This window comes from Schistocerca piceifrons, chromosome 1 (assembly GCF_021461385.2).
Source record: "Schistocerca piceifrons isolate TAMUIC-IGC-003096 chromosome 1, iqSchPice1.1, whole genome shotgun sequence".
NCBI lineage: Eukaryota > Metazoa > Arthropoda > Insecta > Orthoptera > Acrididae > Schistocerca > Schistocerca piceifrons.
In genome coordinates, this window is record NC_060138.1 from 848,581,114 (window position 1) to 848,602,735 (window position 21,622).

Below are 21,622 nucleotides of genomic sequence, written 5' to 3' on the forward strand. Positions count from 1 at the left end.
TTCCGGGCTTTTGACGAATCCAGAGAAGAATGGCGAGAATATTTCGCGCAGTTACAGGCGCACATGACAGTCTACAAAATCACAGGTACTGAGCGGCAGCTTTATTTAATTTCCACTGCAGGCGTGGAACTCTATCGACTACTTTGTAAGTTGTTCCCGGAATCCCAGCCAGAAGCTTTAGACTATGACGTTGTTGTTAACAAGCTTGCTGAGTATTTCGAGTCGCGAGTTCATGTGGCAGCAGCCAGATTCAAGTTCTTCAGATTCAAGAAACTGCCACATCAATCTCATAAACAGTGGTTAACAGATTTACGGGGCCTCACCCGTCAGTGCCGATTTAATTGTGTGTGTGGAGCTTCCTACAGTGATGTCATGCTACGAGACGCTATTACTCAAAACATTGCAGATTCTCGTATTCGTGCTGCTATCTTAAAGTTGCCTGACCCGTCATTAGAGACTGTGATGAACATCATTGAAGCCCAAGATACTTTTGACTATGCTGAGTGTGAGTTAGATCAGCCATGTATTTCTCAAATTGCCTGTGCTAAGCAAGTTATGTCACGCCCGCGGCCCCACCGGCAGAGTCAGACTGTAAACACTGGCCGGCCGCGTCATGTTAAACACATTCGTCAGCCGCGTGTGCAACATGATAGAGTTAAGTCTTGCCCTCAGTGTGTTCTTGCTCATCCTCGTGAACGTTGCCCGTTAAGAAACACGGTTTGTCACTTTTGTCAAAGGAAAGGACACATCCAGACTGTTTGTTTGCGTAAACGCAAGAACAATTCTAGTGCTGCCCAGCCCATGGATATTCATGTTCTTCAAAGCCAGCCCGCCCAGAAGGTCGCGTTTAAAGACTCTTCCACGGTTCGTGTGGGCAATAAACTTGTTCGCAATAAGCCACCCACCCAGCCCTCTGCTATGCGACCCAAGCGTAATTCAAACGCTGTAAAAAGTACTGTACAGACTGCCAGTGAAGCGGGAGTTGTTGTTCCACCCGCCCAACCCACGAGTTGTCGTAAGCAGCGAACTAGCGCTAAACGCGCTGATTTTGTGTCTTCCGCCTCCACTGCACCGATCCAGAGACAGTGTAATAAACTATTTGTGCAGCTACGCATCCAGGATAAGACCTTCAATTTTCAATTAGACACTGGTGCGTCTGTGACTCTCATAAATAGTGCTATGTATGCGGCTATCGGCCACCCTAAACTTTCAGCGGCAAAACATTCTTTGGCTACTTACAGTGGGGAACAAATTCCTGTGTTAGGTGTATGTAGCGTGCCAGCCACATTCCGTGGCAATACAAAAACAGTTTCATTCACAGTGCTCCGCGCTACAGACAGTGTAAACATTTTCGGATTGGACTGTTTTGACTTGTTTGGCCTGTCTATCCAAGACAATGTGTTGCAGATTAATTCTGTTGTTGTTCCTCAAGACACCATAACCGAGTTGTGTAAACGATACAGTGACATGTTTAAAGACGAACTGGGTTGTGCTGCGAACTTTGCCGCTCATATTACGTTAAAAGATAATGCTCAGCCTCGCTTTTGTCGTGCTCGTCCAGTGCCTCACGCCCTCCGGGCACCTGTAGAAGATGAACTTCGTCGTTGGCAAAACAACAGTGTTATTCAACCCGTTTCAGCGAGCCAGTGGGCTTCTCCCTTAGTTATTATAAAGAAACCGTCTGGCAAGTTACATTTGTGTGCTGATTTTAAGTCGACAGTTAATCCTCAGACTGTCATTGATTCTTTTCCTTTGCCTAGACCGGACGAGCTGATGGATAAGTTAGGGGAAGCTCGTTTCTTTTCCAAAATTGATCTCCGTGAAGCATATTTGCAATTGCCCCTCGACGAGCAATCACAACAGTATTTTGTCATAAACACGTCGTTGGGGTTGTTCCGTTTTCTGCGTTTGCCTTTTGGTTGTGCGTCAGCTCCAGCTGTTTTTCAGCGTTTTTTGTCTCAACTTCTGGCTAATGTGCCATCGTGTTGCAACTATTTAGACGATATTGTTGTGTCCGGTTGGACGCCTGCTGAACATTTCCGTAATTTGGAGTGTTTGTTTAAAGTGTTGTCTCAGGCAGGCCTACGTTGCAACATCGATAAATGTTCATTTTTCCTTACGGAGATGGAGTATCTGGGACATGTTATTAATGCTCAAGGCATTCATCCCTCCCAGTCACATTTAGCAGCTATTCGTGATTTGCCCGCCCCTCGCAATCTGCATGAATTGCAAGCAGTTCTTGGCGGATTGACGTATTATATTAGGTTTATACCTAATGCATCACAGATTGCTGCACCGTTGCATCGTCTCCGCCGTAAGAATGTTCCGTTTGTGTGGTCAGCTGATTGCCAGTCAGCCTTTCAGCAGCTTAAAGAGGCTTTATTGAATGATCGTTGTCTGGTGCATTACGACCCTAACAAGCCTCTGGTGTTAGCTTGTGATGCCTCTTCTTTCGGCCTCGGTGCTGTGTTGTCTCACCGAGTCGGTAACACTGAACGTCCTATTGCGTTCGCATCTAAATTGCTAAACAAAGCTCAGTGTAATTATAGCCAATTGGACAAGGAAGCGTTGGCTATTGTGTTCGGTGTCACAAAATTCCATCACTACCTCTATGGTCGACCATTCTATTTAGTAACAGATCACAAGCCCCTGACGTCACTGTTTCATCCGTCTAAACCAGTTCCTCAGCCGGCAGCTCAGAGACTACAACGTTGGGCCCTTTTGTTGTCACAATACCAGTATGAGATACTGTATCGCCCTACAGCTCAGCATGCAAACGCTGACGCGCTTTCTCGATTGCCGCTTGCTGCGGATGATGTCTTCGATTCCTCTGAAGACTCGTGCCATCAGATTGACGCCGATGAGCATCAATCCCTCCGAGATTTTCCGATTGATTATCGTCAGGTGGCACGTGAGACAGCTACGGATCCTCATCTGAGGTTACTATTACGTTTTGTTCAACGTGGTTGGCCGTCCAAGGCAAAGGACATATCGGATCCTGTGGTTCGTCGCTATTATCCGCAACGTCATCTGTTGTCTGTTTCGCACGGAGTTTTGCTGTTACGCACCGAGAATGACCAGCTTCGTGTAGTGGTTCCCCAAGTGCTCCAATCCAAGGTCCTCGACTTGTTGCATCAAGGTCATTGGGGAGTAGTCCGCACCAAGCAGCTTGCCCGCCGTCATTGTACATGGATCGGCATTGATAAGCAGATTACGCAGATGTCTACAGATTGTTCGACGTGTGCCGAACACCAAGCTGCTCCGCCTCAACGCTATTTTGAGGGGGCACGCCCTACCGGTCCCTGGCAGCGAGTACATATTGATTTCGCTGGTCCATATTGGAATTCTCGTTGGCTCATCGTGATAGATGCATTTAGTAATTTTCCGTTTGTTGTGCCCATGCAGTCTACAACGTCTGCACAAACTATACAGGCGTTGACTTCAATTTTTTGTATTGAGGGTCTTCCAGAAGTTTTAGTGTCTGACAATGGTCCACAATTTACCTCTGCTGAATTCGAAAGTTTTTGTTCTGCCAATGGCATTCGCCATGTTCTTACTCCGCCGTTCCACCCTCAATCGAATGATGCAGCGGAACGTTTTGTACGCACATTCAAGGATCATATGGACCGCCTTCGTGCTACGCACTCTCGTCAGCAGGCCCTCATCACGTTCCTGTCGTCGTACCGGACCACGCCACGCGACGGCCCTTCGCCTGCGGAGCTTCTCCACGGCCGTCGTCATCGCACCCTACTACGGTTGTTGCACCCCCCGGATCGACCCGCCGCTTCTGAGCATCGCACGCGTTTTCAGCGCAACGACGCCGTTTTTTTCAGAGTTTATCACGGTCGCCGTCGTTGGGAACGTGGTACCGTGATAAGTGTCCAGGGTCGCGGTTATTATACTGTTCAAGGTGCTACTGGGGTGCACAGGAGGCATCAGAACCAGTTGCGCCGCGCTGGCCGCCCGGATTCTGCCGCTCGTTCTTTGTCCACAGATTTGGTACGCGGCGGGTTCCAGCCGCGCCTTCCGACTTCGCTGCCGCCCCCAGGGCAGCAGCAGCAGCAGCAGCCGTCGCCGCTACCACACCGACAGCCCGTCCCGTTGATGCCTCCCGCGCAGCTTCATTCGGGAGCGCCCCAGGTGGTCGCTCCGGCGCCTGCGGTCCCTCTTCAGTCGCCACCGCCTTCGGAGCTGATGGACGTCGACCCCTCAGTCGGGCCGCCTTCCCAAGCGGTGGCTGTGCAGCCTGTCCTGCAGCCGCTTTCCTTGGGCACCCCCAAGGAGTCTGACACCGCAGCGCCTTGTCCGGCGCCCGCTCAGCAGCCGTCGACGCAGCGTCAGGAGACGCTGCCTCTCTTCGTGGGTCCCGACGCCCCGTCGCGTCCAGTACCAGAAGCTGCGCCCGTGGTCACAGGCGTGCACCCTGACCTCGGTTTTCAGTCGGTGTTTCCCGGGGCCCCGCGCAGCCAATGCTGGGGTGCGGACCGGGGACTGCCACCGACAACAGTCTCCGCCCCGGTCTCTTCTGCTACGCCTGCGGCCGGACCCCTCCCCCGCCGTCGACGCTCGCCACGTCATTATTCAACGACGGTGCGGCGATTTGGGGGGGAGGAGTGTTGTATCCTAGCCAGTAATGCCAACCGAGCCCGCTGCCAAAAGGTTGGCAGCATCAAAGTACGGACGCCGTCCGCATAAGCAGCGCCAGCGAGACAGGAAATCGCCGCAAGTCTGCGCGCGCCACCGCTGGCTTCTGGCTTCTTAAGCGCTGGAGTCGCGAGCGCTAGGACAGTTCTGTATTCGCCGCTCAGTTGTATACTCGCCACCGAATTGTGTACTTGTTAGTCAGTTGTGTGTTCATCGCAGCAGAGTTGTTGTTTGTCGTCAGCCGACGCTGACCTAGCCGCTCCGACTCGAACTAGACAGATCTCTGTAGACACGGAGTTCACTATTGTGTTTCTGTATCTTCATTGATAAAGATAAGTACCGACTTTTATTTAATGAGAGTGTTTGGTTTTTCATCTTTCTGTTCACTGTTCCAGCGGACCGGTCGGCCCGCTATTAAAAGTGTGGCGGTGACTTCGTAAGCCATTTCTACAGACAAGTGTTTGTCGCTACGAACACCGCCACAAAAATTACTGTAGTTATTATACTCAGAGTTGAATTTTCTGAAAATGATTACTAGGTCTAAAGTTAATAAGAATATGGATAACTTAGGACAAATGGAAAAAACCTCAGGAACCAGTTATGGCTATGAGAGTCAGTAGAGAAATGTCAGACAGGTCTGAGTTAGTAAACCTAATCGAAGCTCAAAATGCTAAATTAGATGTACAGAGTACAGATTCAGCAGCTTTAAGAAATGAACTAAATGAAGCTTCTAATGCTCAGAATGAAACTCTAAAGAAATAACTAGGCTCAGTAAATTCTCAATTAAATTTGCTCAATGCCAAAGTTTAATAATAAAGCAAAGAACTTAGTAGTTTATGCAAAATCATGGGGGCTTTAAATACTGTATTTGATGATTTAAATACTAAAGTATAGGATTTGAAATTAGAATTAAAGAATGAAGTAAACCGCCATGTAAATCAACTGTTCAGTTACTTTAGTCAGAAACAGAATGATCAAATCCAGGGTTTGACAAAGAAATTAGAATTTGATACTGAGGAAACATGTAATATGGTTGAATCCAAAATTAATGAAAAGTTAGGATCATCTGAAAATGTATGTTGTGTTAAGTTTGATGCTGTAAAGCAGGGGTTGCACACTTTAAAAGAGTGTGCCAACAAGCAAAATATATTAATGCCAATAATCCAATCACAAATTACAGGTATTAATACATGAGTAGGTGATGCAGAAAGAAACTTTAAAGAGAAACTAGCGAAGTCAGACATTATAAATGTAAGTAGTTTGGAGGAACAGGTGGAGGAAATGATAGATCGAAAAGCTGCTGCGAGAGTAACCTCCAGGAACCTATCCCTACTGTTTCTTCCGAACTTTCAGATACTCAAAATGTTATAGATGACTTATGGAAAGAATTCAAACTTATCCAGGACAAAGTGGAAAAACAGACAACTTCACTGAATGCTGTGTTAACTACTTAAGTAGTTACTGATTTGCAATGGGGAGCGAATTTGGGGTTATCAAGAAAATTCCCTAAGTTTAAGCCAGATGGGGATGTACATCCAACTCATTTTTTGAAAACATTCAATCAAGCTTTGCCAAAGAACTGGGAAGATGTGAAGAAAATTGAATTTTCTGTGGGGTACATTTTAGGGGAAGCCTCAGAATGGGGTACTGTAAATATTGAGAACTTTTCTTCTTGGGAAGATTTCCAGAAGAAATTTACAGAAAAATACTGGTCGGCTAGTGCACAAGAGAAGTTAATATCAGATTTGCGGGACCTGAAATATTACAATAATATGTGGGGTACTATGAGAAAATATTTTCACTAGCATTTAACACGGGCGAAGTATTTAGATAAACCGATGGAGGAAAAGAGAAGACATCTCGTGTAGTGGCTGGGAAATATTAGAAGCATTGTTGCCCTTTGTGGATGCACGTGATGCCGTAAGTAAGGACCACAATGAGAGTGTACAACAAAGTAAAAATCAGAATTACAAAAGGAATAGTAATAATAATTTTTAAAAAAATGAGGCCAACTTTGCTAGAGTACACCAATGCAACAGAAATAATGGCAATGATAATTATCAGAAGAACCAACCATCTTCGAATTTAGGTCCAGTAACTTCGCAGGAATTTGTGCCAAGTAATAATAGAGCACAAAGTAGTAACATAGTATGCTGATTTCGTAACCAACCAATGAGGAAAAAGTAGTGTGATCTGGATCCAGGGCTGGGACCCAGGTCATAGAGGTACATTAGAAGGCCTAGTTAATGATAAGTATGTTAATTTCACGCACAAAATACCGACAAAAGAATGGTTACTGCTGGAAGAACAAAACCTAGTTATCAACAATCCACAACCTATAATACCAGGGACTTCTGAAGTTTACATATTTACAGAATCAGGGAGTGAAGTATCATCATATCTAGCGTATTCTTTAACTCATTAAAGACTAAACAACACTTAACGCTGTTAACAGTAACTGGAATTTACATAGTTGGTATAACGGGAACAAAAAGTAAGGTTGTGAAACATGAAACACAAGTGAATTGCCTCTCAAAACAAGACCTCTGGTAATCTGAAAAAATAGAGATAACACTCTTAGTTCAAGTGAACTGTAGAACTTGGCATTCATTGTTTTCAAGATGTCACTGGAAGTCACTTCCAGGCTGAATTGTTGAATATCAATGGAGATATCAGAGAGAATAGCTTTTGATACCAGGAGCTGGGTGCTTATATAAATATGAATTTGTCTGTTGTTGATTCAAAATCTAATAACAGTTTTATTAACAGCATTTGAAAAACACAACCAGGGTAACTTTTGATATATATTGTGTGAAAATGAAAACTACAATCCAACTTGTTACTCAGAAATGTAATATTTATCACAAATGAAAAGATTGAAATTGCAGGTCTTTGTCTGCTTTGTAAAGAAAGGAATAGAATTTGTAGCCTAAAGACTTCTTCATATAATTTCATCAATACCCTTATTGCTAGTGGAAAATAGTAAAGATTAATATCATGCAATACAAATATACTACATCAGTAAACAGACAACAATGAAATCTAAGAAAGTTCATGCTTGTTGTGAGATATGTATACTCTTCACTTTCATCTTACAATTAACTACTATGTTTCTCGAAAAATCAAACTAAGAAACTAAAATTGTACTGATTAAATTTTCTCACACATCCTAATGATACTTGTACATGTCCACAAAATTCTCAGTGCAACCTCAATGGCATATCTCTACATTATCCCTTCTTTTTGAGGCTGGAACAATGCTTTTATTCTACTCAGTTGTTTCGCTATTATGAAATATAGGTTAGTTCTACTTTCATGCCTTATACCTATTGGATAAACCATGGTGGATCCTCTGACATGAAAGAGTGAGCACTATGGGCAACTAGCATGACAATGCATCCTCTTAGGGCACAACTTGTGACCACAAATATCACTGATGTGTTCATAAATGACAGCAGTTAAATCCAAAAATCTCTATAAATCTGTTCAAGAACACCAGAGATGTAAAGCTAGCTCATTTCAACTCATTTGGGAGGATTACTTGTGACCTGTTTCAGGAATCTCCACCATTCAGCTAAAGTAATTTGGGGAAGCCAACAACAATGACAATAGCTGGTGTTGAATTTTGACACAATTTATTTCAAAGATAATAAAGATGAATACTCATATATACCACCTCAGCCTCATTGCTTGTTGGCTGAATAAGTAGTGAAAGGGGTACACATAATATAAAGTATAGTACACTGAGGAAGAATAGAAATATCAAACTGTGTTAGGAAACACGGGATGTACAAAACTTATCTTAACTGGAATGAGTAAATTGCTCAGTAAGGAATCTGGTTTACAAACATAAATTTAAAGACAGAGTTACAAAGAGCAGCAGAGATTATAAGACTGTGGTAAAAAAATCTTTTTTTTTTAAGTATGTCAGAAAATCCGGAAAGCTGCTGTTATTTAGGCAACAGTATCTTTCAGTTCTAATAGATACAAGAGACGATAATGACAAAGACGAAGAAATCTGCTGATATGAAACAAAAACCAGTAGTTAAGAAACAAATTTCTTAAAAATTTATGACAAATGCAGCAAAATGGTAAAAAATTTGTAAATGAACATGCAGGGCTTCTCAAGTGCTTTACAATAGTTCCTCATTAGAGCCTGTAAAATGTTCATTCTTTTAATTTCTTTGCCTCATCAGTTGACATCTGTTAACTTAATTATCAGCAACATATCACAAAATTTCCATCAGCTTCTGTCGATTTCAAGTACCATACAATGTAGCACTCCCTTCCACAGTCATCTACGCTGTGATGTTCTACTCAAGGTTATGTGAGTTTCACAGCCTCACCTTTGATGTCACTTTTGATGTCTTATTGTTCTCAGAGGACCAAGAGCATCATGAAATGATTCTTGGCCTGTTTTGCTCTTGCATATTTGTGTTGTTGGATCATAACCATTTAGGAGTTTCTTAAACGAAATCGGAGGCCTGTCATCATGTCTACAGACCTGGCATCAATAAAGATATCAAACGGGTAGCTTGGCCCCATTAAGAATATGCACAATAAGAATGAAATGAATCTCATATTTTTTCCATAAATCATGCCTAAGGATGTGTGACAATGAGTGTACATCTACTTCAAAGGCCCTTTCTTTTACTTCACGTGGCTTATGGTGGTTGTCACTGTTCCTAAATTTTCTTTTCCATCACCACTGTACCACACCACAGCGAAATGTTTGTTTAGCAATAATCTCTCACCTGAAAGCACTCTGCAGGCAAACATTTCTGACACTGGCCCTCAAATTACAAATCAAATGCTTTAAACTTTCTCTATCCAAGATGGTATATAGTACATCCTGGTCAGTGGAACCAGTGGGAGTCAATCTCATTGATGAACACATACTGGGCCATGCAATGTAATGATAGTGACTGCCATCTTGTCCACATGGGCTTAGCGGACTGCACAGCTTTGTCCACCACACTGGTACAATGCTGAAGCAATACAGTAGGTGTGAATGTGTCTGCATAAGTGATTTGGCACTGTTTACTATAAGCTGGGCTGGTGACGTACATGTCATCATATCAACTTGCACTTTTCAGAAATCATAAATTCCTGAAACTGCAACAGGCTTATGAGGGCTGTCACTTGCATTCTTAGTGGAAAACTGTAGTTTGCAGTCTGTTTCTGCTTTGATATGTCCTACTGTGATGGGCACATAGGTTTTAGATGTAACTTTGGTGAATATAATCTGACAGCTCACATTGTTGCACATTGGGGCACTCAAACACTAGTTATGGCTGCTACACTGAGTAGGTTTTAGACTAATGCCTCACAACATGTTGTAAGAAATGCACAATACTTTTTGGCTAAAGTGTTGCCCATCAGACAGGTCTGGAATTGGATCACCTGCAAGCTGTTTGTCATGGTACTCCACTTACCACTATTGATGTTGTGTATGCTGATTTGCTAATGATATGAAGGAAGATTCCAGAGGAATATACCCATGCACTCTTTGCACTGTACCACAGCATTTAAAAGCTGTGACTGCAGCATATAGGGCTTCAAACCACATTGAATTCTCAATGTCAAGGTTCGTGTACAGTTCTGTTACGGTCATACACCTAAGGCCATGGTATGAAGTTTACTTCACTGTTGTGATTTTCACAAATTTGGATGTATAACACTACAGGCTGAGGCAAAAGGAACTTCACGACTTTGGACTGCTATAGAAATTTATTGAGACAACTTACAGAAACAGCAGATGTGTCATTTTGCAGCGAACAACCTCAAGTCTCACTTCAAAGTGTCAAATGTCATTTTGGTTCAATGTGACTACCATTTATGATCCAACAAACATCCTACTTGTAATCAATTTCTACCCACACTTATTGCACCAAATTGGACGTAACTTGTGCAACACACTATAGATTCGATTTTTCAGGTCTGATAAATTGCTTGGGGGAGGGGAGGAACATACACATGGTCTTTAATGAAACAAAGGAAATTCAGTGGTGTCAGGTCTGAGAAGTGAGGTGGGAAGAAATTTTTGAAGAAACCTTGAACTTCTGTGAGGAAATGAGATGGTGCATCGTTTTGCTGGTTTTATTTCATTTTTTTATTTACACAACAAGTTCCATAGGATCAAATTGAGGAGCACATCTCCAAGGTCATGGAATGTGTCAGTACATGAAATTACAACATAAAGGTAATAACAGATAAAAATAAAATGTTTATGAACCCGAAAAAAGTCAATCCATAAGTTTAAGTAAACACAATCAACAATACAAGAATCAGCGTAATTTTTCAAAGAACTCAACAGATTAGGATGATCCATGAGGAAACTCTTCAGTTTCGATTTGAAACCATCCCACCTCAGTCATCTTCTTTTTTTATTTTAAAAGTTTTCATGCATATACAGATACACAATGAAACCAAAACACACAGCAAGCACTCTCCGCACCAGTGAAAGTAGTCATTTTAACTGTGCACTACACTGCCAGTCCTGCTAGCGGAATGGTGCACTGATGCACTATGTGAATCACACTTGAGGTTGTTTGCGACAAAATGACACATCTAGCAATTCTGTAAGCCATCTCAATAAATTTCTACATCATTTCAAAGTTGTAACATCCTTTTTGACTCATCCTGTATTTAATGTAGATGTCACCATTATCATGTCAAATAATTATTTCTACAACACCACTGATAAAACGTCATGTGGAGGGGGGGGGGGGAGGGGGAGAAACAGAAAACAAGTGTGGAAACACCACGCACTTGCCTTGAGACTAAAACTGGAATTACAGCTTTTTAAATAAAAAATTAAAAAATATTTTTAAAAAGCACAAAAAATCACAATGACTGAATTGTAATAATCTATAAATCACTTGCAAATCTGCTACAAAGACTATATCTACATCTGCATCTACGTAGTTACTCCAAAAGCCATTGCATGGTGCATGATGGAGGGTGCAGTACCCCTAACAGTGCTTTATGTGTGTAACTAAAGGAGAACTGTGCAATAACCAACAGTGTGTACCATGCATAAGTTGCAACACAAAAGATTTTCTTTGTGGAATAATATCAAATTATGTAAGTGCTTAAGAGTTGAACATGAACAACATGAAGAGCTGAACCATTCCTTGCAATTAATATGCTGAACTAACATTACTTGGTACAAATTCTGCTGTACTGTTGGCATCCAAGCTCTGCCGTAATGACGGTAAGCTTGAGGAATGCCATAATTATGACATTTCTGTTGGAACCTTCTGTCGGCACAGCACTGTGACTGATGGTTCATAGCCCCCCACTGGGAATAAAAGTCTCCTGCAATTGCATTTCTGAAAATGTTAAAATGTTTATATTATGTGATTACTGTCTTCATTCCAGGAATACATTCAATAGCAAGCCTTCAAGGAGTTGAAACAGAGTAACCCAGCTCACATAGCATTAAAATAAATAATAAACAAAACAATGGTTCACCTCCAAGCAGTTTGTTACAATACATTTAAACATATCATTTTTATAACTCCCGTCTCTGTATTTGAGAATTACTTAATAGCTAGTTAGAGTATTTTCAGAAATGACAGCTGCTTTTATATTGTACTAGCACATCGAGCAAAATCATTGCAGGTTCACAAAAACATTTGACTTCTTCATACATCCGTCGTCTGACAGATCATGAGACAACAGCTCTTCCTACAGCATTATGTAGTTAGACATCCCTACACACAGGGAAACTGTCTAGCTTGTTTCTTTGCAAGGTAAAATTTTACAACAGCTCAGAAAATTGCAAACGGTGAGAAACGAGAAGTTTTTTCCTATCACTGCCTCATGCAGTCATCTTGTCTATGAAACTACTATTGCCAATTAATAAGGTAATAAACTCAAATGATGAAACATAAATGTACTGCTTATCTTATCGGTCTTACCCTTGAGTCTCAAATAACTGATAATAAAAATGGATTCAATTAGCCAAGATTTATTTTTGGAGCATTTGTAAGAAACTTCAAATGGTATTCCTCTTGAATAGCAGAAAAGGGGCCGGTGAGCATAATACCCCTATCTGATGCACAGATTACCATCAACAGTATACAAACATGAGACACTGCCGAGAGATTGAAATTTAATTCAGGACACTGGGACAAAGTTTACTTGTCAGGAACTATACACAACCAACTCTACTCCCCTTGCTGGGCGAATCCTGTGTTGTAAATTTAATTGAGAAGAGAATGAAAATAATGTTGGTATACTGCACAGTTCAGAAGGTCTATCACACACAGATGTTACAAAGGTTCCTTTTTTGTCCCTACCCATACTCAAGAAACAAGCAGCAAACTTACTTCAGACAGGTTCTCTAGCTTTTGCTTGCAATATACAATCTGGTCCTTTAGCTGTATAAATTACATTTTTATGTTTGGTGCATTCAAACAAGAAAAATACACTAAAACAAGAAAGAAATGGCTCTCACTGCTGACTTGAACCAAATACCTCTGTAAACCTTGTTATTAATAAATCAAGCTTGCTTTCCAGTTACTGTCATAAAAAAGGACAGGTTCAAAGCAAGAGATCTGGAGAAATACTACAGAAAAGTTTGTTGCCTGTATTGGGAGGTGTCTGCAGTGTAAAAGTAAAATGACTCAATTCAAGTCATCATCTTTAATCCAACAAATGATGCCTGGAGCATGAAACAAAGTAACAGTGATCACTACCTGGATGCAAAATTAATGCATTCATTAACAACCTTATTACCATGCTTGGTGACTTCTTTCCCCTGAAGTATACCTCAAATTAAACATATTTTTCTTTTCTTTACTTTAGAATACTCGTAGGATAATATGCAGTACATTCCCTGATTGATCAGCCAGTAATAGCTCTGACAGCAAAGTAGCTCATTACACCAAAGTAGCTCATTACAAGAGCAGTGTGTTAATGAAGAAAGTAATTCCACATTTAAGTAAATGCATTCTTACTAGAGGGGGCAATACGGCAGCAAAATAAAAACAATATTGTCCATAGTGATAAAGGAAGATGAGCAGTCACTTTAAAGAGTAGATAACAAGTTGAAAACATATGTACACTGTGAAAAATGCCTTAAACATTTAAGTGTTACAGACAGCATGCGATTTTTTGATTTGATAAATAGTGCCCTAAAATATCTTAGATTAATATTTAAAAATAATTTCAATAACATACAATACTCGTTTCACTCAAAGAAGAAATACTGACCATAACATCTTTAAAATAAAAACTTTGTTTTGATTATGATTATGTCAACAAATGTTGTTAGTGTATGTACTGACACAGTCATGGGTGGGTATATTTGGCCATTCATGTGATTTTGTGTGTGTGTGTGTGTGTGTGTGTGTGTGGGTGTGTGTGTGCCAAAATCTTATTAAGTCTATGTGCTGTGTCTATGCACCATATATCAAATGGCTATTTACTTTAGATATTTTTATTCACCAGAATACTTAAAATTATTTGCATAACCAGTTCCTTATGACTGGGACATTTTCCTGATTGAATTAAATAAGATTTCAAGCATTTGAAAAAGAAAGGGCAAACAGAAATACCATTCCATGTTGTATGAGATTTAACTTTTCCCAGCTTCATCAAACTTTTGGATTCATTTATCTCATTACATACAATTTTCAAACCATTTCATTTTTTGTACTGGAGACATGTAAATATTCATAATAAAGAAAAATAACTGTGGAAAGTCCAGGATGTAATAACAACAATATGGTAAGGGTAGATGGGTATCACACAGAGGAGGCGTAGAGTTGTAGAAAGGCACAATGAAAAAGACTGCCTTCCCTCTTCCAGAGTAGAAAATACACACACACACACACACACACACACACACAAATACAGCTCAAATATGTGAGTGGCCATGTGTGTGTGAGAATTGCGCACGTGTGAATGTTTGTGTTTTCTACATCAGGAGGAGGGCTGCCTGACAGCTTAAATATTTTAAGTCTTTTTCATTGTACCTGCCTGTGACACTCTGCAACATTTAAAATAAAGAATATTTTGTAAGATAAATAATACAAAAGTTTACATTATTTTATATACATTTCTGAGATACAGCTACATAAATACTATGGTTTTAAATATACAAAAAAATAAAATATGTAATCCCTTGTTCAAACTGTGAAACAGTCCTCAATGAATTCTTTGACAAAATGATAACACTTTTCCACCAGACGGTTGAAAAGCAATCTTCACTGAACCAAGCTCCATGTTATGCCTTTTATTTTATTGTTAATTTTTCATCCAATATACTCTAATGTTTAGACATGAATTAGAATCAGACTCCTCTCATACACAAATATAAAATTTTATCTTTGTGCAATCCAGTTCAATAACGAGCTGGCATACAGGTGTACTTCTCATTAATGTAAGTCATAATCAGTAATTTCTGTTCATAATATGTACATACCTTGATGAAGGCACAGCATCAATTCTGTGTCCTGTATCAAAAGAATTTATGGCTTCACGGGACAAGATACGCCTCCGATCATGTTCAGGTTCCACAACAGTCCCACCTGACACTGAAAGACATGATGCAACAATAACACCTAAAAAAATGCTTTTAGTCTAGAAGTACAAAAAGAATGACATAAAAGCAAACTTCCCCTGTACATAGCAATAAATCTGTAGAGGTTGCAGAAACTTAAACGTGAAAAATTAGCTGCGACAGCAATCACATTAGCACGAACACTGAGAAGTATTACATCCCTGGCCCAACAACACTGCCAAATTCCTAACAAGTTGTCCGCATTATGTGAAAAATGGATGCGAAGGGGCAATGTCAACTATTGCTAGAAACAAAATTCACATTTAAGGCAGAAGGCAAGTGATGAACACAGGCCAATGAAACATCTATTTAAAAAAAAAAAAAAAAGTCATGGATACATTGGTCGAGAATTTCAAAATTAAATTCTATTTCATTTTTCAGTTCACTGACAAAATATGGAAATACAAAGATAGTGCCATCACAGTAGGGCAACGAAGTGAACATGATCATTTCGAAGTTGTACTAATGAAGTGATTACACAATTGTTTTAAACTATGTTACATAACAAAACCGTAGACAGGAATATAGTCCCAACTGGACAATAAACAGTGACATGGATCACTGCACACAACAAGTACATAACCGGGCTTAGAACCAAGCAGATTATGGATATCTATGATTACTGTAGGCTGGTATTTTGTGTACATGATGGTAGCTTCCCATCTAGAACAAGAGAGATTACTATATTATGTAACTGATAGCCAGTAAATGCTAGCATATAAACATAGCTTAGTAATGAGCTCATCCATTAATACAATGTAAGCATGTAACATAGTATAACAGTTATAAACTGCAAAATAATAAAGCAGCTGGATAAGATTCAATTCATGAGAAAAATTATAAGCTGTGGATGGTATTTGTGCAAGGTAAATAACCTAAAAAAAAATAATAAAAAAATAATTAAAAAAAAGGAACAATAACCAAGGCGTGGAAGGGGGTGGGAGGAGGGAGTGAGGAGGCGCAGATGGGGGAAAGAGAAGACAGAAAACAAATTTAAAAGAACAAATGACATAATACATCTACACGTAGAAAGTGCCAACTGAAAGATAAACATTGATTTAGGTCAAAAGCGGACATAGGGTCATATAGGTACAGGTACACATAATGGTAGGCTCACAAATAGAGCAAAAGAAGTTATTATGTTATCTAATTGACAGCTATAAATCAAAATACATGATCATTGTTTAGTACTGAATACATATTAAGATACATCATAGGTCCATAACACAGGACAACAGCTTTCAAAGTGATCTAACAAAACAGCTGGATAATGTTGGATTCATGAGAACATTATACACAGTGGGTAGTACTTTCGTAAGATAAGTGATATAAGAAACCAATTGGGGGGTGGGAGTTGTGGGATTGAGGAGGGGGGAGGGGAAGAGGGGGCAAAGGGGTTGGAGGGTAAGGTGACATAGGGGACAGGGGGTGGGCATGGGGTACGGGGGAGAAGGGCAGGGATAAGAAATAGATTTTTTTGGGAACAACAGCTCCATATGTACAAAATACATAAAATATCTAAAAACTTAACAGTGGAAGATAATAGAAACTGCTCTTGACCACAACACGGCTCGCAGCACAAAACAAGAACTTAACCAGGAGTAGGGTTGTACATGTCAGAATGGCATCAGCTGCTCAGGTGGGCATCTGAGGTGTTTTTCCTGCAGGTAAAACAAGAAATGTCAGGATTCCGGGGAAAAAAATGGGTTTTATTAGCAAGAACTACAACAAGGGGACACAATATTCATTAAAACTGGCTACAGACGTGGAATGAAATGCATATGGTATGGAAAGAGCATTTTGCTCTCTATAGGAAGGACTGGTGGACACATCCAGATGGTAAGGAAGCTAGCAGGTAAGACAATGACCTGCTGTTGCGGCCGCTACCTCACTGACCCTCTTACGTACCTCACATGATGGCACCCGGTCCTCCCATTGGTGAGTCTGTGGCAGAAAGTTGGCATCTTTCACTCAGCAATACCATGGTGGCATCACTCGCTCAGTGTAATAGTGTGGGAGCCAACCACACATACTGCAGAGTAGTTTATGTAACTGCTCACACCACTGCCTGAGGCTAAGTTAAAATGATGGAAGTAGAATATAATAAATTTTTTTACAATTATTACCTGTTATAATGTACACGATTGAACAGATAATGGATATCTATGGTTACTCCATATAGGTGTTACATGTACATGAGGTAGGCTCATACCTAGAGCAAGAGAGATTATTACATTAACTAACTGACAGCCAGTAAATGGAAGCATATATACAAAGCTTAGTAGTGAGCACATCCTTACATACAACATAGGCATGTAACGTAATATAACAGTTATGAAGTGGGAATTAACAACACAAGTAGATTATATTGGATTCCTAAGGAAAATTATAAGCAACAAATTGTACTTTTGTAAGGTAAATAACTTAAGAAAAACCTAATTCGGGGGGAGAGAAGGGAGGAAGATAAGATATGGGGAGAAGGAAAGGTAGAAAACAAATTTAAAAGAACAAGTGACTCAAGAAAACTACAAAACTACAGACTACCTCATCCCCCACCCTACCCCGCTCCCTCACTGTGTAGGTTGTTGGGTTTTCAGGTTATTTACTTTAATGAAAGTATCATTCATTGCTCATAATTTTTCTCATGAATATAGTCTCATCCATTTGTTATGTTAGTTTGCACTTCATAGCTGTTATACTACATTATGTACCTATGTTTTATCTAAGGATGTGCCCGGTACAAAGCTGTGTGAATATGTTTCCATTCATTGGCTCTCAATTACATAATGTAATAATATTTTTTGCTCTACGTATGAGCCTACTATCATGTACATGTAATACCTATATATAGTAATTATAGACATCTGTAATCTATTCTACCCAATGCCTGGTTATGCACTTGTTTTGTGCTTTGAGCCATGTTACCCCATTTTGATAGTGGCAAAGATTCGGAAAATTTTTGAAGTTTCTGCACTGTGCTGCTGACCCATCACTGCGTAGCAAATATGTGTGATTTTTCCAAGGCGACACTTTAGATCTTCTATTAATTTCTCTATAAAAGCATGTACAGCAATTGTGTCATGTTTTAGGCTGTCACTTATTGTGCAGTAGCTGATGCTGTTGATGTCCAAGTTATTTCTAGAAGGTACACAACAAATGGGTGTAAAGCTGCTTGGCTGTTATTCCAGTGAAAACCTTGAGCTTCATCTTGCACAATGAATGAATAATTTTCAGCAAAATCAATTAATATGATCAGTTCAGTTGGCCTGAGGCTTTCTTTAATGTATCTGAGGTGCTTGCTTTGGTGCTTTGCAATATGATGATGAGTGGAAAGCTTGTCAATTTTTGGAATCAGGTCTTCAGTAAAATTTTCAGCAGTCATCTGCTTAGTTTCTAATGTATCTCTGTCAATGTGCCCCCACTGTTTGAACTCAATATCATCTGGATCACTGTCTTCACTATTGTTTTCTAAAATCTGTTGCAGAAGTTCTTTTTCTTGCCAAATTTCACACTGATGAAATATTCAGTCTTTGGATTCCAAATCACACCCTCTTTTAGCAAACAGGTTCTTCTAATCTTATTTAATTGGACTGCTCTAAAGCATCAATTTTAACACTTTGGTATGAATTGCAAACACAGACTGAGTGGGTTCCTGCAGCACCAACAGTGATGCATAATTTTGGCCTCAATTCACAAAATTTGGAAAATCCAATTTCAGGCCAGTGCTGAAATCGATACACTGCAAACTTTTCTTTCAAATTATTCCTTAGAAGGAATTTTTGCATCAAAACTTTCTTTCCATCTATTCTAATTGATACACAGTCTTTCTTATGTAGGAAAATTTTGCTAAATTTTCATTTTGAAAAAATGTTACTACTCTGAAAAAATGTTACTACTCTTTCTTCTACAGCCCCTGGAATCTTCTTGCCACATTTGTTATTTGCCAGAGCTAATACACTATTTTCTGCCTTTAACTTCCTAGTTGTTTTTATATCCTTTCTGAAATGCCAAATTCTTGCACTGTCTCTCTAATATTCCAACTTTGTGGTACTAATGTCAAAATCTGAATTTTTTCATGTGACTTGACAATTGCAACTATTGGTTCAGTTCTTTAAGCAGCTACTTAAAATCTTCACAATCAGGGCATGCCTTGCTTGTACTGGATGTCTGAAAAGCTTTTGGGTTGAAGCCTCCAGTGGCACCAATGTTATTCACAACTGCCTCTTGAGTTTCACTTATTTTTTATTTTACATAACCTTTAGGATCCCTTGTTGATAGTCTCTGAAATTTTAGAGGGGAGACGTCAAAAGCAGTTAAGACTTGCATTGAGTGATTCTGCTGGGTATAACTCTGCTTCATCTTCTGACTGGGATGAAGAAGACTGAGATTTTTCTTCTTTTCTAGCTGAATTCTCTTTTCTACACGTTGGACAGATCTTCTGACTAAGTTTCACATCACTCTTTGTTGCAGCTTTCAATTTGCTATTTCTACAGTAACAATCCACAAACTATTTTTTACAGAATGGCTCTTTGCACCAGAAGGGTTACAACAGGATATCTGTAGAAGCTCAGATTTGTCTAAAAGTATTATTTTGTGATGAAAGCATATTTGTCCATTTTCAGTATGACATATTTCACCTTTTAGCAATTGTTGTTGTTCTGCCGAAAATTCTTTGATATGTTTGAAGACCTGTTGATGTGTATATGTTTTCATATGACATGCATCATTATCTGCAAGGCCAATACTACATGGCATTGAAAGATTTTTGATATCCATTAAACTACAATTCAATTTTTAATCCTAACTGCCTTTGCGTTCAATATTTGATAAAGCAAAAGTTATGTATATTTTCAACTGGAAAATATGAAACAGTCATAGATAATTAGGAACTTGATGAAGTGTGTCCCACACCATATGGGAGGGGGGACTTATTGGATAGGTTGTCAACCCCACTAGGGGAGCTAACCCCAAATGAAGGACCCAGTCCTCCAGGGTGGAGGTTAAGTACAGGGTTGATACCCCTGCCTTGTAAAAAATCTGTTATTGTGAGTATTTCAACAAGAAATGCTGGACTGCCCCTACAAAGACAAACTGTGCTAGGAAACAGGGATATGGATATAAAGTCTCTCTGAGTCCAAAGATGTAGGAGAACCATGCTGGAGAGGGCCTAATGGAGGAAACTAGTTGTGAGGCTAAGGCCCACACAGGGTTGTAAAGCCGCGAGAAGAAGAAGAAGAAAGTAATGGAAACTTTTGTATGGAATTTGGGAATAGAACTGAAAAAAAAAATTTTAATGACCAGATAGACATTTCTAAAAAGTAAGACACCTTGAAATAATTTGTACTTACAGAAAAACACATTTATGTAGTACTGACAACAGACTTTACATCATTTAAAAAAGCACATATTAAGGGTGGTGAGCACCAACCAGGAGTAAGTGAAACTCAAGTAGTAAGTTACTAAGAGAGAAGGTAATCGGTGACTTCCAGTTGATAGTACTGAATTAAAGGAGTAAATTACTCTGGGAGTAAATTTTTCATTTAATTCTGAAGTACATTTATTTACTCCAGTAATATCCATCATACTACTGCTGGAAGAGCTTTTAACAGTGCAATAAACAGTTTAATTGCATTATAGCCACTGTAAATGCCCATGCCACAGAGCCAAGAAAATATATCAAAGAACAAAAGGGGAATTCTATCGAACCGGTGGATTCCCAAGTGTCGTAGGGGCCATAGATTGTGTACATATACCTATGCTTTGTCCTTCTGCGGCACAAGCAGAACTATACAGAAATTCAAGAATTTCTTTTCTATCAATACACAAATCATCTGATGCCAATATGAAGATTTTGAATGTGGTAAGCTGTTGGCCGGGTTGCACACATGATGCATGCATTTGGGGCATTAGTAGAGTTGCTGCAGAATTTGAAAATAGACAGTATGATGGGTTGCTTGTTAGAGATAGTGGATATGCTCTCTCCAAACATTCCATGATGTCTGCATTAAGAGCCCACACAGGAGCCGAGTGGCGCTACAATAGGGCCCATATTGCTATCAGATGTGTAATAGAGTGAGCGTTCAGTGTTCGGAAGAAACGTTTCCAAATTCTTACTAAAACAATGCTATTTATACCAAACAAGTGCGGAAATGTTATTGTGGCTGCTGCAGTTCTACACATCTTTGGAATATTAGTCAGAGATATGTTTCACTCTTATGCTGTGGAGGTGAGTGACATTGAAGATTATGGATTTCAGCCAGAAGCAGATGCTACAGGCCAAGCTGTCAGAAAATCTATTATACTTAATTACATTAATTGAAATTATAGCTAGTTTGCTGGTAAAATTAGAAGTTAATGTAAAGACTTTTCCTTCTTAAATGAATAAATAAGACCCTGGGTTGTCAC

The 21,622-nt window shown here is 39.7% G+C and overlaps 1 protein-coding gene across 1 annotated transcript in view; it reads right to left on the bottom strand.

Annotated features, from left to right (window-relative positions):
- LOC124775929 overlaps positions 1 to 21,622 on the bottom strand; it is a 97,377-nt gene that overhangs the window by 46,064 nt on the left and 29,691 nt on the right. The window contains exons 3-4 of the mRNA XM_047250777.1: positions 15,080 to 15,191; positions 11,805 to 11,978 (exon numbers count right to left, since the gene is read on the bottom strand). Coding sequence (XP_047106733.1) covers positions 11,805 to 11,978; positions 15,080 to 15,191 — 286 coding nt within the window. The remainder of the gene's footprint in view (positions 1 to 11,804; positions 11,979 to 15,079; positions 15,192 to 21,622) is intronic.